The sequence below is a fragment of the Salvelinus namaycush genome, chromosome 32, assembly GCF_016432855.1.
Source record: "Salvelinus namaycush isolate Seneca chromosome 32, SaNama_1.0, whole genome shotgun sequence".
NCBI classification, from domain to species: domain Eukaryota; kingdom Metazoa; phylum Chordata; class Actinopteri; order Salmoniformes; family Salmonidae; genus Salvelinus; species Salvelinus namaycush.
The window spans coordinates 32,543,980-32,561,257 of NC_052338.1; the positions used below are offsets into that span (position 1 = coordinate 32,543,980).

The 17,278-nt window shown below is 40.9% G+C and overlaps 2 protein-coding genes, 1 long non-coding RNA gene and 1 other non-coding gene across 4 annotated transcripts; 3 read left to right on the top strand and 1 right to left on the bottom strand.

The window, feature by feature from the left end:
• The first annotated feature begins 2,879 nt into the window (after positions 1-2,879).
• On the top strand, positions 2,880-5,632 carry LOC120027162. Its single transcript, XR_005473270.1, has 6 exons — positions 2,880-3,036; positions 3,311-3,353; positions 4,368-4,426; positions 4,705-4,750; positions 5,113-5,171; positions 5,326-5,632. It is a non-coding gene; the product is annotated as an uncharacterized LOC120027162 (long non-coding RNA).
• LOC120027559 lies at positions 4,211-4,293 on the top strand. The gene has a single exon (XR_005473320.1). It is a non-coding gene; the product is annotated as a small nucleolar RNA Z195/SNORD33/SNORD32 family (small nucleolar RNA).
• Positions 5,633-6,322: 690 nt separating the features above from the next.
• On the top strand, positions 6,323-9,508 carry LOC120027222. The gene is made up of 3 exons (XM_038972116.1): positions 6,323-6,643; positions 6,850-8,498; positions 9,458-9,508. Exon 2 carries the CDS (start codon positions 7,539-7,541, stop codon positions 8,454-8,456), a length of 918 nt encoding a protein of 305 aa, XP_038828044.1. The 5' UTR covers positions 6,323-6,643; positions 6,850-7,538; the 3' UTR covers positions 8,457-8,498; positions 9,458-9,508.
• A 4,536-nt stretch (positions 9,509-14,044) lies between these two features.
• On the bottom strand, positions 14,045-15,660 carry LOC120027236 (E3 ubiquitin-protein ligase PPP1R11-like). The gene is made up of 3 exons (XM_038972136.1): positions 15,427-15,660; positions 14,557-14,665; positions 14,045-14,427 (listed from the first exon to the last, which is right to left on the bottom strand). The coding sequence occupies exons 1-3, from the start codon at positions 15,493-15,495 to the stop codon at positions 14,261-14,263; spliced, it is 345 nt and encodes a 114-aa protein (XP_038828064.1). The 5' UTR covers positions 15,496-15,660; the 3' UTR covers positions 14,045-14,260.
• Between the last annotated feature and the right edge of the window lie 1,618 nt (positions 15,661-17,278).

The following is a 17,278-nucleotide window of genomic DNA, read 5'->3' on the forward strand; positions in this document are numbered from 1 at the left end:
CACTTAATATCAGAGTTGTCTCGAGATGGCTATGCATATTCATGACATGAGGCTAGTTGAATACAGGCGGTTGACGTCAATAACCCTCATCGAATATTCAGAAAAGGATTACAATAATGCAGTGGCGACACGTCATTCGGGGCAGGGCATGTTTTGAGACCCACATTTTTTGCAAAAAATAAAATAACAAAAAATCTATATATTTTGGGAGGGAGGCTTTCCTGTTTTGCATGTTATTTTGGCATTAATAGGTGTCGCATATCAGTTTGCAAACAATGTAAAATATATATATATCATTGAGTTAATAAAGCCACATACAAACATGGTTTCTTTTTTGTTTTCTTGAGTAAGGCAGCTCCAAAATGCAGGTGTTTCAGCCTAGCTCAATGAAACCTGTGCCGGTGGAAAAATATTTTGATGTGGAGCGCCGTCCTCAAACAAACGCATGGCATGCTTTTGCTGTAATAGCTACTGTAAATCGGACAGCGCAGATAGATTAACAAGAATTTAAGCTTTCAACTGATATAAGACACTTGTATGTACCTAAATGTTTAATATCCATCATTTTTATGATTATTTATTTGAAATGCGCGACCTCCACTTTCACCGGAAGTTGTCCCACTAGCAGGACGCCTATCCCAGAGAGTTTTAAGACAATTCTTATTCACAATGACGGCCTAGGAACAGTGGGTTAACTGCCTTGTTCAGGGGCAGAACGACAGATTTATACCTTAGGAATTCGAGCTAGCAACCTTTCGGTTACTGGCCCAACACTCTAACCACTAGGCTACCTGCCGCCTCTTTCTAGAGCTACTATCTGAAGATCACTGATGACATCATGATTCCATTTTTTTTTAGTTCCCAGTTATGTATACTGTAGCTAAGAAAGTAATACTAAGTGTATGTTGTGTGGTAAGCTGTTAGTAGCCCTTGTGCCTCACCTTAATAATTTGGTCTATTTTCACCTCTTCATTTTGCCTATTCTTCTGACTTGTGGTGCACATGTAGCCTATAACCTGTTTTTGAGAAATGTAATCATCGAATATTATAAGAGCTTTCATTGTCTGCTTATACGCCCTCTTTATTTATCCTATGGTTCTGACTTGGTGTACAGGGAGAACACTGTAAGAACGGCCCATGTTCTGAATTCTGTCGCTGTACATTTCAAAAGTGCTGAACAAATAGTTATATTGACTACGTCCGTCCTAGCTCGCTCATTCATGTCGAAATTACGGATTATCTCTTATCCGCTTGTCGTCCCCTTATGCCATAGTTTTTACATCTCAATTGTCAGTAGAAACCAACCACATTTGTTTAAGCAAGTCAGCCATATTTATATATTTTTTTGTTTTCCGTTATTTAACTAGGCAAGTCAGTTAAGAACAAATCCTTATTTTACAATGACGGCCTACCCCGGCCAAACCCTAACCCAGACGACGCTGGGCCAATTGTAAGCTGCCCTATGGGACTCCCAATCACGGCCAGTTATGATACAGCCTGGAATCGAACCAGGGTCTGTAGTGACGCCTCTAGCACTGAAATGCAGTGCCTTAGACCGCTGGTACTGTGGTTGGGACTATATGTAGGCCCTAACCGTTTGTGGGCACCGTTTGTCACCGTTATAGTGCAATGAATGACATCGCCACTGCAATAATGTATCCACCAATCCAAAGAATAGATGGAAGCTAGTGCCGCTTTGTGGACAACGACTTCCATTGACTTCCATTGGATGCAGTCTATCACAGTGCCATCTGTTTTGTCCCCAAAGCTCCATATACTACACACCACTGCGACCTGTACGCTCTCGATGGATGGCCCTCGCTTCATACTCATCGCCAAACCCACTGGCTCCAGGTCATGTACAAGTCTTTGCTAGGTAAAGCCCCGCCTTATCTCAGCTCACTGGTCACCATAGCCCACCCGTAGCACGCACCCGTAGCACGCGCTCCAGCAGGTATATCTCACTGGTCACCGAAGCCAATTCTTCCTTTGGCCGCCTCTGCTTCCAGTTCTCTGCTGCCAATGACTGGAACGAACTGCAAAAATCACTAAAGCTGGAGACTCTTACCTCCCTCACTAGCTTTAAGCTCACAGATCACTGCACCTGTACATAGCTCATCTGTAAATATCCCATCCAATCTACCTCATCCCCATACTGTATTTATTTATTTATCTTGCTCCTTTGCACCCCAGTATCTCTACTTGCACATTCATCTTCTGCACATCCTACCATTCCAGTGTTTAATTGCTATATTGTAATTACTTCGCCACCATGGCCTATTTATTGCCGTACCTCTCTTATCCTACCTCATTTGCACATACTGTATATAGATTTTTCTTCTGTATTATTGATTGCATGTTTGTTTATTCCATGTGTAATTCTGTGTTGTTGTTTGTGTCGAACTGCTTTGCTTTTTCTTGGCCAGGTCGCAGTTGCAAATTAGAACTTGTTCTCAACTAGCCTACCTGGTTAAATAAAAGGTGAAATAAAAATAAAAATAAAAAAAATAAAAAATTGTCATGGCGGAGAGAAGTGTATTTTGTCAGTATATCTATAAAAGTGGGCGCGCCAGAGGGTGTGGTTTGTAGGCCTGTCATGGATATTTAGTGGTAAATACGCCACCTAGTGCGCATAATAAGTATTTGTCGGGGGTTTAGAAATCTCAGAAATGTTCTATATTTTCCAGTTTATCACCTTGTAAATATTTACCTGAAAACAAACGTGGAAATATAGACATTACAATATTCTATCTAAACATCATTATGGGATATGTATGAATGAAAATATAAAAACAGGCAATATATGTGCTAGCCGTAAAACTGTAAGGACCCAGCCGTATAAATAGAACGCACCCGGTTCACACGTCCTCTTTCCAGTCAAGACGCTCGAATGAGTGGTGTAGGCAAATGAGAAAAACATGAAGACACGCATTACATTTATGTCAGGAAAAATACAACCCGAATGGGTTGGCAATGCTTGTTATAAAGACGGCGAGTGTGGCTGAGAGGTTGCCCAAGTCACCAGAAGTTTGCAAGGTAACTTTAACTAGGTATCTACCTTCTTTAGCTAGCAGCAACACAGCTAGCAGCAACACCATGTGCGCATGCACGGACGTGCAAAGATGACCCTAATAATGACATGTGCCTGGAGTTTGGAGTGTTTATGATGATTTACTAGACTAGAGTCTCTGATTTACAGTGATGTTCTTTCACAGTGCACTGAGACACTTCACTCAATTATGTTTCATTCACTAATGTTACCTATTGAGTTGAAAGATAATGTAACTAATGCAACATGTTTGGTTCTCAGGAAAGTGGACGGGCGTCTCAAGCAGTAGTCTTATCATTTGATGGTGAGTTTGTGGCACCTGGAGTTTGACAAATAATTCAGTAATTGAAGTAAGATCCTTTGTTGTATGCGTACCGCCCGTAAAATGTGTGTTTTACTCGGCAATTAATGTCGAACTCTACATTATGGATCCCCTTCCTGGCGTCAAGCAAAATTACGGCAGTTATACAATTTTACAAACTTTACACTAGATTCAGATTTCACGTGTGCCCTCAGGCCACTACCACATTTACAATACAAAACCCATGTGTATGCATAACGTATCTGTTCCTGTTGCTTTAGTCCCCTGTTTTATTTGTTTAATTGTACTGCTTGCATCAGTTACTTGATGTGGAATAGAGTTCCTTGTAGTACTGCGCGCCTCCCCTAGTCTGTTCTGGACTTGGGGACTGAAGTGTAAATGTGCAGCACGATGTTCCAAGCTTGCCCAGCAAACATTTAGTTAACCATGTCATTTTGTCGGTACAGTACTGATGACTTCCGAGTGGCGCAGCGGTTTAAGGCACTACATCTGGGTCTGTATAATTTGGTGAATGTTCCAAAAACGTCGCAAATAACAAGGTTGACAACGAACGCAACGCATACGACGTATAGTGGCAGAATAAGATACCGGGTAGGGAGTGGGCAATTCTGTTACGTTTTATACTCGCCACGTTTATTCCCAGAAATGTCTGTCCTATTAAGAATAAACTACGTGGTGAGTTGATACCTATTCGGCAGCTAGTTAGCTAGGTGAATTGCAAATGCTACTTCTGTATGCGTTTTTTGGAACGTAACACAAATTGTACCCACCCCTGCATCTCAGTCCTAGAGGAATCACTAAACCGTAGCTTAATGTATTTATCCAAGTACATATTTTTGCTTGTCAGTGATGTTTACCACAGTAATGTATTTGAGTTTAACGACCATGAGAATACTTTACATGCACTACCATCTGAGACATGAAAGCAACCTTGTTGAATCATTTGAACTTCAGGTTGTAGCAAAAAGCTTAAGTCTTGCTGTGTTACTTCCCCAGGTTCTGCTGCTGGTTGACATGGGCCATTGAATTTGTCTACTTGCTGCCATTGTGGCAAGGTGAGTTGTGAAGTCACTTATTTTGATCCATTAGTACCATCTAATGACTGACCATTATCCAGTCCAAGGATTTCACTTCACTTGACATGTGTACTTATACCATGATGTTGACCTAGCTATGTTAATATAGAACTTGCTACAGCTGTCGGTGATGCTGCTTAACATACATTGTTTGAGTAACTACTATGATAACTCACATTACCATCTGAGACAGTGGATATTATAGTGGTCCTGTGTACTTGTCCACGTTTCAATATGTAATCATGATTTCTCTGCAGTCAGGCCACCAGGTGGTTGAGGGTGTCAACATCTTTGGAAACAAATGTAAGTAATTGACACTTTGTATTTTGTGACATTCACATTTTTGTGTTATGGGATAATGCCTGTAGCGTCTATGATGATTGCGATTTCGGTTCCTGAATTAAACTGATGCTTTCTCGCAGCGCACTGAGACACAAATATCAAGTGAAGTATTCTTGAATCTGTCATAATGACAACATTCACTACATGATCACTTGCACTGATAAGAGGATATTGGTTGGTTTCCCAGTCACTTGTTTTGCAAGTTGTGACCCTTAATTTATTGTTTCAACTGAGTAGCTGATAAATCTGATTTAATTAGATGTTTTCATATGTACTTTGTAATGGAAAGAGTAATTGCTGCTTTTTCATTTCTTGATGTTTAGTGTTGCTGCTTTGCCCTTCCCCGACTGCGGACGCCAGGATTACTTGTATACGTTGACAGGTCAGTACAGAAGGTGGTTGTTTCCTTGCTTTGTCTTTGAATATACTAGTTGATGGTCTCTGATTACCATTAAGCTCTTTAAATGCACTGACACTGCAATTTGTAAGTTTCTAATCATGCAATGTGGTTGTAACTGATATTTTTGTCTTTTTAGGACTTGGTGGATCTTGAAATAGATGGGCGATTCAAGAGCTTCAGTTGTGACATGAAATGCTTAGCGTAAGCATTAAGTTGATTGGACGACTTCGCTGTATGACCGATTTATCTTGGCTTTGATTCCCGAAACTGGCAAGACGACAACCAAGGAATTTCATTGGCGATATGTGTCCTTTGACACCCTCCTACCAAAGGAGAACACTTTATGACAACTGCTGATGTAGAGAAGATACATAATTGAAAGTCATTTGCCACTTATCATGCAATTTGTGTTTTCAGTGTTTGAATAAAAAATGGAGTTGTCATCCTTGTACTGTTTTTGACTGTGGGGGGGTTGGGCTTAAATTGTTGAGTGATATCAAACACAACCCCATAGCTCTTATAAGGTTGCCCCTGTAAGAGGTTACTAGCCAACACGCAAGTATTCAATGTAAATGTTTCACATGAATAGTACATGCATTCTACAATCGTTTATAATTTAGTCAACAAGTTTGCTGGTTTATCAATTCTTACCAGCAGTAGGACTAAGCCAGTACAAATAACATTCAACGGCCATGTCATCCACTGGGGTGTACGCAGAACAATGGCGCATAACCGGATGTTGATGTGAAGCCTCCGGTTAGCGTTTCCACTCACCACCAAATTTGGTGATGGAAGCCCAGCGCTACTTTTCTCATCGATGACACATTTGCTCTTCGTACAGGTTTTTATCCCGAAACTAGAATCTAACAGGACTGGGATTTGTAGACCTTACCTTTTGCCAAAGTTTCAAAATCAATTGCGTTTAGAAGGCGTGCGTGGCCTTAGTGAGTTATTGCGCGCAAACACATCACAAATTAGGCGTTCCTAAACGGTAATATGCAAATAAATGCTAGAACGCACCAATAGGATCTCACTAGCTTGTGCTTGACTGCATGCTATGGTTAATTTCCTCCCAATGGAAAGACTGACCATAGCTTATCTAGGGTTAGTTATATAATCTTTGGTACAGAACTCGTTCCTCTCCTGGTTTCACTCGGCTCGGAAGTTTGCCAGCTATTTCCGGTTCCAGGTGCGTTCTATTGTATGCTAACTAGTTAGCAGCTTCAATTACTGCAGATAATCGGCGAGTTTCGCAGTTTTCGGAATAAACGTCTAGCTGATATCGTATGGACGTCATTGTAAAAGATGCCAGTCGATTCAGTGGATGCATCCACGACGTTTAGATAACAGTTCAGTACGTTTGGCACTCAAATGAACATACTTTGCCAATAAGTTGTTAGCTAGCTACGTGGACGTTGTCGGATGTTGATTAGCTAACTGTCATAGGGGACAAGGTGAGTTTTGCTTTAGCGAGTGACAACTGTAACTTAATTTAACAAGACTACCGTTAGATATAGATAGCTAGATAACTTTTTTGCTAGGAATTGTATTGTAAGATTATCTAGCTCTTAGCTGGCTAATGTTAACAAAAATAGTAACTAGTAAGTTGGTTAGCTATGTTGTAACAATGAGTTGACTCCTATTTTAATCCCCCCCCCAGATCAAGAAGTGGAAGAGACTCCAGTTTGATTTGAAGATATAAGGATATTTCCTGTAGGCTGAAGAACTCAAGAGAAACACATTGTCAGAGATTTAAGATTGGCTTGCTACATTCCTCCACTAAACAAGAACGTCTTCACCCTGTAAAGTTAGTTTGACATGTTCTTCAGAAAGTACCTGAAAATATTGTGGCCAAGTATATTTATGTACAGACTAAGATAACCAGTTTTACGTCTACAGTGTAAAGATTAGGGATTCAATTTTAAGCTATTTGATTTACTCCAAAAGTTGTATTTTGGTATGGTTTGTTTGTATGGCACCCACTGTTATAAGAGCAAAATTGGCTAAAGCAAGGTGAAGGTCTTTTTGAGGAAGACATGTAGCTAGTACCTCACATAGGAATTTTCCCTTGGGCGTTGGTGTTGCGCTGTGTAGGGACCGTATTGTTGGTTTCGATATAATATTGAACACACCTACAGGTCTTTCATGTCCTGAGGTGCACACCCTCTTATTGTTGTTTATATCTACTGGCAAGGAGAGAGTTAATTTGACTCATTCAGCTAATGTACTATACTCTAACAAAATCTTTGAGCAGATAGAAATAATATACAGTTTAACCCGTTAGTACATTCTTCATAAGTCCTTTAGTCTAAAATCCAGACAGAATTAAGGGCACTAAACTAAGTTGACATGGCAGCTGTAGTAGGAAGAGTCTGGGGGTGGGTGCGTCCAGCTGTCTCTTACCGGCCCTGGGGCAGCAAAGTAGCACCTGACAAAACCATGAAAGACGAGGGGCAGACAAGAGGCAACTGGGGCTTGGGAGGGTTAACAACATGGTTTTGGCGAACCGGACAGAAAAGGCAAGCAAGTGACCAAACAACATTGATTGACGAGTACTGGGAAGCAAGTGAGGAGAAAATCCAGTCCCTGGAAATTGAAGATCTGGGCGAGGGCAAGCAGGTGTCTGAGGGGAAAGCAGAACATGGTGGCTCCAAATGGTGGAATAAGGTTCTGCTGTCCTCCGACTTCCTCTGGCCAAGAGCAGCTGAACCTGGTGGGCTCAAGCAGAGGAAATGTATCGGTGGAGGATGGGACTCTGACAACGATGGGGAGTATTCTGACTATGGAACCCCTCCTCCTTCTCCCACACCTAGCTCCTCATCAGCCTTCCGGTTCTTTGCACGTGCCTGGAATGGGGAGATAGTTCCGGAACACTATGAGATCTGCTTCAACCTCCTTCGCCACCTGTTTGACCTGCTCGTGGTGGGCTTCCTGTGGACTGTGTCCCCCCCTACCAAGTTGGTCCTGGAGGTTCTAGGGGTCCAAGGAGGACTGAAGTTGTGGCTCCATGGAATGGCAATGTTTTTTGTCTCCACTGTTGGAATGGCAGGACTGCTCTGGTTGGTCCAGGAGTATCTTCCACATTTTGCTCTGGTGTACGGCATCGTGCAAGCACTAGTCATCTCTGTCAGTGTCCGGCAGTGTGTGATCTTAGGAGAGGGGGATGAGGTGGAGGAAGAGAAAGGGGAAAAGGAGGTGGAAGATGAGAAGGAGGAGGAAGTGGGAGACGATGGGGAAGTTACAGAGATGTACCTGACTACAGAATAATACATCAAAGGAAAGATGATCCCTGAAAGAAAGTTTGTTTTGGTAAGTTCTTTCAGTCTCTTCTCTTTCTCTCTGTTTGATTTTCTGTTTTTTCAAATTGTACTACAGCCTTGGGATGTAAACTGTGAGTTTTCAAGTTAACGAAATGCAAAAAAATAACAAATATTGTGCTTTTAGTGTAAACTCAAACTATGGAGACTATTCTTGTCTAGTTTGGCAATCTTAGCACCTTCTACAATTTGTTTTTGTTTGTTTGTTTTTTTGGGTCATTTAGCAGACACTCTTATCCAGAGCAATTAGGGTTATTTGCCTTGCTCAAGGGCACATATCACCTAGTCTGCTCGAGGATTCGAACCAGCAACCTTTCGGTTACTGGTCCAAAGCTTTTAACCGCTAGGTTACAGCCCGCCACAAGCTGCTCTGCTTTGAGCTATTTTAATCTACAGCCCGCCACAAACTGCTTTGCTTTGAGCTATTTTAATCTTGCAACCAGAGAAAAGGAACTGTGACATTCTCCAAGTTGTGTGAAACCAGCTTGAACTAATGATATATCTATGGCTTTGGGGAAAGACATGTCATTACAGTTTACATAGAGAGCAGTTGTGTATGAAGAAAGGATGGGATTTTATTTGCCTGAAGGGGGGCTGCTATAATAGCCACAAACAGCAGCCCCACGGGAATAAAGTGAGGGTTTTGTCCATGTAATAGGGTCTTATTCATAAGTGCACGTTTGCTACGGAAAATTACAAAAAGCGTTTATTTTTGGGCAAGGTCAGGTTGTCCCTGCCTCTTTCAGTACATTTTCTTCCATTTTCTGCCTAGTGAATACAACCCAGACTTTTAGAGCTGACAGTTTTTTAATTGTTTTCATCTCCTGTTTTTCTCTTGCTGTTATCATCCTAATGACCTTCCCATATGATTTTGTTATGGTTAGCTTGAGGCTATTTTAAACCATCTGAACCACTAACTGCTTACTGATCAGTAGCTTTTTTCCCCCACAGGAAATCCTTTGACATGGAGGAAAGTTGGAGGGAAGAGGGATGTTTGTGGGGGAGGGGGGGGGGGGGGGTTGTTTCGAGACCCTGCCGTGGAGGGACTGAGAAGTTACGTTTCGACAGCCTATCAATGCAAAGACAGTCCCGTGAAGAGAGCTGAGCCCAGCTGACACTGTGCAATGAGGAGAGGGAGAGGCTGAAGGACTTTAAGCTACATTTCACCTCACTACTGTGATATTCATTGGAGCTGAGGCAAAGCACATCCACTACAATCTTGGTCAAATAGGCCCAGTGATAACACTGTTGTCATCTCTCAGTTCTATTCTTCTGCCTTTTCGTATGAGTTTCCCTCCCCCTAAAGTACTTTTCTTTGATACTCAAATTCATACAATTATGTTTTATTAGACATGGCAAGAGGGATTCTTTTGTTTTGTTCAGATTAACTTTTGAATATCTACTCGACAGATACCAGCACCTTTTTTTCATAGTTTTCTTTCCAAGCTTGATGTTTGTTTTTTGGACGTAAGGTTTATTAGCCTTTTCTGTTTATTTCCTGTGCCATAATACTGCATGTGTAGGTAGTTTAACTTTACAAGTATGCATTAGTATATTATCCCTGTCTTTCTCCATGATAATCATATTGTTAATAGTACACTACAAATTGAACACATTTATATATTTATCTGTCTTATCACACATATGGTTCCTGATTTGAAAGGTAACTTACAGACCAGAAACATTCAATGGTAACCCTTTTTTGAAAGAAAATGTGTTTATATGAAACTTGGTTGTGCAGTTATCCAGTAGCAAGTTTTGCACAATCTCATAGAAACCAACAGTGAAGCTCAGGAACACTAAATTCTACCTGCAAGGTTTTCTTCTTCCTCAGCATGAGCCACAATCTACAGTATGCATGCGGAAGAGGGTTTTTACCCACAGTGCCCCTGTAATCATGAAAGCTTTGAAGAATGTTCTAGTTTCTACAATGGCCTTTTTCAAATAGCTTTTGTATCGTAGCAAAACAGATAGAGCTATCAAAACTTCACAGTGATGCAGAACATTATACAATACTCTCATTGTGTACTGATAATGAGACCTTTAAACAGTGATACCATATCTGCAATTCCTCTCTGCCTTTTATCGCTTGTGTGTTTTTGTTCCATTTTGACTTGTTACTCCATGTGTTGATTATAAAGAAAGATGTTGTTTTGTAACGAGAATGTGCAATGTCCCAGACAAGTGCTGGATCACTGTCAAAATGACTCGAGAATCTGATTCTCAAAAATAATAAGGTAGCAAAACAATCACATGAAAATCCACCATGGCCATGGCCAGTAGCCAAACATTGATCAGCGTTGCAGATAAAAATGCCATGAAAAGAGTGACAAATCTCATATGGTGTGTTTATCCTAGAAGGCACCCTATTTCCTATATAGCCCTATGGGCCCTGGTCAAAAGTAGTGCACTATGTAGGGAATAGGGAGCCATTTGGGATACAGGCAAGGCCATGTGTCAGGTATTGGGAACTCTCCGTCAATAGGATTCATACTTTTGGCAGCAGTACAAAGAGAGACCAGAATAACCTCACTGATGCCATCAGAGCAGGTCCCTGGATGTGACCTGGTCATTTGACTTATTTCTACTAGTCTCCATGGCCACAAACCACTAATTCAGTATCCCTCTGTGTTGACCTACAGTGAGATGAGGTAACTACGGTACAGTCCTGGAAACCTGAACGGCCTTGTAGGTGGGGTTGATGGGAGATCCAGGGGTTTATTCATTAGTGCACACCGTAGAAAAACATTGTGCAACGGAAATAAGTTCTGGTAGTCTCCCCCTTTTGGCCTGTTTGCTTACGTCTAGTTCCTAGTGAATACACCCCTGGCCTGAACTATCTCAGTGTTGTAGGAGAGATTGTTGGGAGATGGAGGTCCAGAACTAATATAATAAACCAATATTTTAATTTCCATGCAGCCTTGAAGAATCTTTCTTTGTGCTATGACATACAAATACATCTCAAGTTCAACTCATGTAACACACTTGGACAAAGTGATTTAATCTTTTATTCACATTAAATCTGATCTCATATGATGTATTTTATGTACAGAAAGGTGCTTTACCAGTACAGGAACATTGTATGTGTGTATCCGTAATAGAAAATGGTGACGTATGGTGAAACTGGATGTAGTCCATTATACATAGTGTATGTTGTCACAGATCAAGTACAGTTTAAGTAGTACAATGGTGTTTGGAACCATAGAGGATGAAGCCCTAGACACTGGCCTTTTCTCAATTGCATACTCCTTCACGCCCTCTCTCCTTCTCAAAATCCATTGGATGAGAAAGCCAGAGGTCCCGCCCCTTCTAACCGTCTCCTCCGATTGGGTTTTGAGAAGGAGACGAGGAGAATACAATTGGGAAATGGCCAGTGACATTTGGTCAGTTGAGACACTCGTGAACACAGCTTGGACCAGTAATTCATCATGCACCTTCTCCCTATCCCTTCAGAAACTCTCTTTCTCCCATGTCTTCAGTTCAACTGCATGATCTGTACTGCGGTATACTACATTTTGTCCCACTTTATGTTCAGTGTAGTACGGAAAGTACACAGCAGCACTAAATAAATGGCATATATCTCCTCTCATTGAAACAAAAATGATCTTCTCTGCCGATCACAGCAGATCACAGTGCAATAAGTATGATGCAAATATAAGACTGATTTAAAATGGCAATTTTTTCCCCCTTCGTAACCAACCAGCATGCAGCTGAAGTTACTGCCAATGTTGCCCTGGTGCATTCATTCTCAGAGGGGATAATGAATTAAAGGATATACAGTGAACTACAACAGTATTGGGACAGTGACACAACTGTTGTTTTGGCTCTGTACTCCAGCACTTGGGATGTAAAATGATGCATAGACTATGAGGTTAAAGTGCAGACTGTCAGCTTTAATTTGAGGGTTACAGACACACAAATGTCATAACCCCAAGACATGCTAACCTCTCACTATTACAATAACAGAGGTTAGCATTTTATATCATAACCCCAAGACATGCTAACCACTCACTATTACAATAACAGAGGAGGTTAGCATTTTATATCATAACCCCAAGACATGCTAACCACTCACTATTACAATAACAGAGGTTAGCATTTTATATCATAACCCCAAGACATGCTAACCTCTCACTATTACAATAACAGGGGAGGTTAGCATTTTATATCATAACGGGGGATATAACTTTCTCACGTATTATTATTCACGATTCATCCAGGATTATCCATAATTATGGTAGCATCCACATTAATGTAGACGTGTTCAGAAACATATTATTTGACTCCAAAATGACAATACATTATTTACCATTAATTTCTATTGGGCACAAAATAATCTGAAACAACCAAACAGCATATGAATCCACCAAATTTGTAGTCACAAGCTTGATGTAGTCATTGCGTGCTATGAATATGGGACCAAATACTTAACTTTGTACTACTTTAATACACTTAAGTGAATCTATCCCAATACGGTTGGTCCCCTAAAATGGCAGGACTATGTACAAAAAGTGTTGTAATTTCTAAACGGTTTACCCGATATGAATGAAAACACTTTCTAATTAAAGCCGGAAGTCCGCACTTTCACCTCATAGTCATTGTGTCATTTCAAATTCTAGTGCTGGAGTAGTGCTGGAGTAGAGCCAAAACAACAAAAATGTGTCACTGTCCCAATACTTTTGTAGCTCGGTGTATATAATTTGTTGCATATGCATGGTTTTTAAGATTTTTCTAATTATTGGTATGTTGACATTCTCTCACCTCAACCTCATCAATACAAAAGGACATATCTTTACAACATCTCAGAATTTAAGGCAATCTGCCAACAATTCTATTCTTATTTGAAGTGCTGAGACTAATGTACTCAACACTTCTGAGGGTTGTAAAGGGCAGGGAGAGGATTGTTCATCAACACATTTTCACTGCACTCCTCAACTAAAAGGCAATGTCAGCAATGTTACATGAAAATAAGAAAAAAACAAGACTAGCTTTTCCTTAAAACAGTGTCCTAAATACTCCCCTAAACTTCTTTAATGTTACCGATAGACTACTGTTTGTCTGTACAACATTGTGTCCATAAAATAAGACTGTTTGCTGTTTAAGTATTCATGGAGTACTCATTACTTTGAAGTAGAGATAAAAGAGGTTACGACCCAAATGGCAGCCTCTTCCCTTTAAAGTCCAATACTTTCGACCAGGGCCCTATATAGGGAAAAGGGCAGGGCTCTCCCACCCTGTTCCTGGAGAGCTACCCTCCTGTAGGTTCACTCCAACCCCAGTTGTAACTAACCTGATTCAGCTTATCAACCAGCTACAAAACCTACAGGATGGTAGCTCTCCAGGAACAGGGTTGGAGAGCCCTGGATAGGCTGTTGTTTGGAAGTCGCTCCCTAGTAGTAGTCTGGGTACCAGACTATTTCAGCTCTTTACTAAGTTGCATCATCATCTTTCCAAATCCTTGTTTGACAAGCAGGAACAGACTGTCTGGCACACAGGCTAAGATACTGCAACATAAGTAAAATCAAGTATTTAGACAAATAAGGAAAAGTACTCTTTATAAAAAGAAAAATGATTGTAATATATACAATGAACTCTCAACAGCACCCCGTTTTCTTATCAAACAGGTTGTCTTCTTTCCTTTGTTCTCTCTCTCTTCTAATCTTTATCTATCCTTTTTCCTCCCAGTACTGCAGTGACTGAACTAAATGAGACCGTGTGTGTAGCAGTATGTGTCATAACCCCCAGTCTCCACTCTTAATGGGCATGTGATCCTCCAGAGTTCCCCCCACCCCCTCCACTGTGTCCATGCCTGTCTTTCCCATGTCCTAGAATGCAGTGTGCACTTCCACAGCCTTCGTCATCTCCCTCGCTTTCAGAGGAGGACTCTCCGAACTGTTTGGGTTTCTCGTAGACGCAGCAACCTGTGAAGGTGTCAAATACTCAGTCATCAATAATACCTACAATTGCATGCATATATTTTAGAGCGAGAGATAATAGAGAAGTGCATCTAAACAGCTAGAAACAGAGGGAGGTGTGAAATAAATACTCACACTTGGAGGACCTCCTTCCCATATGCTCGTTGTCCACTGTGTCGCTGGACCACTCCACCTTCTTGTCAGTCTTTCTCTTCCTCAGCTTGATGGTCAGGCTACGTCCCTCCTGAGAGACACAAACAGGAGACTGTTTAAGCTTCACCTTTATACAGGCATACAGTGTTTCTCTTGTCAACAAGGTCATGTAGCCAGTCAACATCACATTTGCTAGTTAGTTGATGGGCTGGTACAACTGGCAATGTGCTACACTTCACAGCTAGGATCAAATCATTTCACCACTATGAGCTAGTTAGTAAGGGGCAATTCCATGGTAACGGAATTACGCCAAGACTCAGATTTTTTAATTTCAAAGTTGAACAAACCATAGACCTCTATGCGCAATTACTATTTTGAACAATTTTCACAGAAAATTTTACCAAAACATTCACATGAAGAACTGTGCAGATACAAAGTTTGACAGCATAATAAAAACCGAGCGAAGATTTGAACGTCTTTCTGTTAGTTATTAAAATTTGCATTTGCACAGTTTTTCCAGTAAATGTTTTATTTATTTACTGTGTAAATGGTTCAAAGTAGTCATTGTGCATAAAGTTGTATGGCTTGTTATACTTTGAAATCAATTACTTTTGTTTGGCATACGTTTTAAAGTGAAAAATCTGTGCCTCTGCATAAATGTCGCGTTACCATGGAATTGCTGGCTTTAGCTAATAATTGATGACTTTAGTTATTGTAACTAGGTAGCTAGCTAGTTTGATCCAATCTACTGCGGCCTCTGCATGCATATTGGACTCGATTCCAAACAGTCTATTCGTTATGTTCCTGTATCTACTACTTAGCTAATTATTTGGGTTTCTATAGCTAGCTTACCTGCTGGGGCGTTTCTACTTGAATGGTCTCCGTTATGGTCTCGTTAGAAGTACCTGGCGCCTCCGCCATCCTGATGATGTTAGTTTGGCGGTATTGAGGTCGCGCCAGCCGTCAACAAACGTTAACGTTGTTTTAGGAACAACAACCACCCTGTTTTTGCAACACTTAACAGACTCGTTGTCGTTGGATGTTCGGCAAGAAGCTGTATCAGAGTTTCAAAAAAAAAAAGAATTGGCTATATGGAGGAAGTAATTCCTAGACGGACCACTTCCGGTAGCTCCGTACGCAAACGTGTTCGCCGGAAACATCGATTGTTGTATGGTTGCTGTAGCTAGCTAGTTAAATGACACGAACATAATTATCAGAAAAAACTGTTTAAAAACAGTTTATTTTTAATCTCTTATTAATCCAAATGTATTTACAAAGCAAACAAATATGAACTGAAGATAATTATAAGATACAAAAAAATGTACACTTCGGCACTCTGATCCCATGTCTATGAATAATTGTTTATTAAACTTCCTTAATTTTGTTAACAAGTAGGTATGTGTGTGGCAACATCCAAACTTTTTTCCAACAGATATTATCAATAAATCCGGTCCAATAAGGCATGACATAAGGTATAGATACAACATCCTGCTGAAACAAGGTTCGTATCGCTTTGTTGTTGAATGGACCAAAAGAGGAACAAATCTTTCCTACTGATGAGTCAACAGGGTTAATGGAAGGTAGGCTCTGAGGGTCTTGACACGTTCCTGAATAATAAAGCAACACCTGAGAGAATGGCATCTAAAATAATTGCAAAATCTTTAGATGTTACGGGGAACTTGTAAAGTGATAATAATTCCTTATAACTAAGTAAAAGACCCTCTGAATTTACCAGTTGGCTCACCAGTCGGATATTATTTCGGAACCAATATTCTAAAAATAAATAAGTATTTTTATACAATATGTCCCGATTATTCCATATATAATATCTGTGTGGAGAAAAATTATGCTTATAAATTAAGGACCATGACAAGAAAACCTGCCGATGAAAAGCAGAAAGTTTCACTGGAACTTTGTCAACCTGGCCTTGGTTTCTCAAATGATTGTCTCGCCTGGTTCACCAACGACTTCTCTGATAGAGTTCAGTGTGTCAAATCGGAGGGCCTGCTGTCCAGACCTCTGGCAGTCTCTATGGGAGTGCCACAGGGTTCAATTCTCTCTTCTCTGTATACATCAATGATGTCGCTCTTGCTGCTGGTGATTCTCTGATCAACCTCTACGCAGACGACACCATTCAGTATACTTCTGGCCCTTCTTTGGACACTGTGTTAACTAACCTCCAGATGAGCTTCAATGCCATACAACTCTCCTTCCGTGGCCTCCAACTGCTCTTAAATGCAAGTCAAACTAAATGCATGCTCTTCAACCGATCGCTGCCCACACCTGCCCACCCGTCCAGCATCACTACTCTGGACGGTTCTGACTTAGACTATGTGGACAACTACAAATACCTAGGTGTCTGGTTAGACTGTAAACTCTCCTTCCAGACTCACATTAAGCATCTCCAATCCAAAATTAAATCTAGAATCGGCTTCCTATTTCGCAACAAAGCATCCTTCACTCATGCTGCCAAACATACCCTCGTAAAACTGACCATCCTACCGATCCTCGACTTCTGCGATGTCATTTACAAAATAGCCTCCAACACTCTACTCAACAAATTGGATGCAGTCTATCACAGTGCCATCCGTTTTGTCACCAAAGCCCCATATACTACCCACCACTGCGACCTGTATGATCTCGTTGGCTGGCCCTCGCTTCATACTCGTCGCTAGACCCACTGGCTCCAGGTCATCTACAAGTC

Coding starts and splice junctions, on each gene's coding strand:
- LOC120027236 (XM_038972136.1), bottom strand. CDS start 15,495: ATGGCGGAGGCGCCAGGTACTTCTAACGAGACCATAACGGAGACCATT. Junction 14,666..15,426: donor AAGTAGAAACGCCCCAGCAG/GTAAGCTAGCTA, acceptor TGTGTCTCTCAG/GAGGGACGTAGCCTGACCAT. Junction 14,428..14,556: donor GGGAAGGAGGTCCTCCAAGT/GTGAGTATTTAT, acceptor ACACCTTCACAG/GTTGCTGCGTCTACGAGAAA.
- LOC120027222 (XM_038972116.1), top strand. CDS start 7,539: ATGGCAGCTGTAGTAGGAAGAGTCTGGGGGTGGGTGCGTCCAGCTGTC.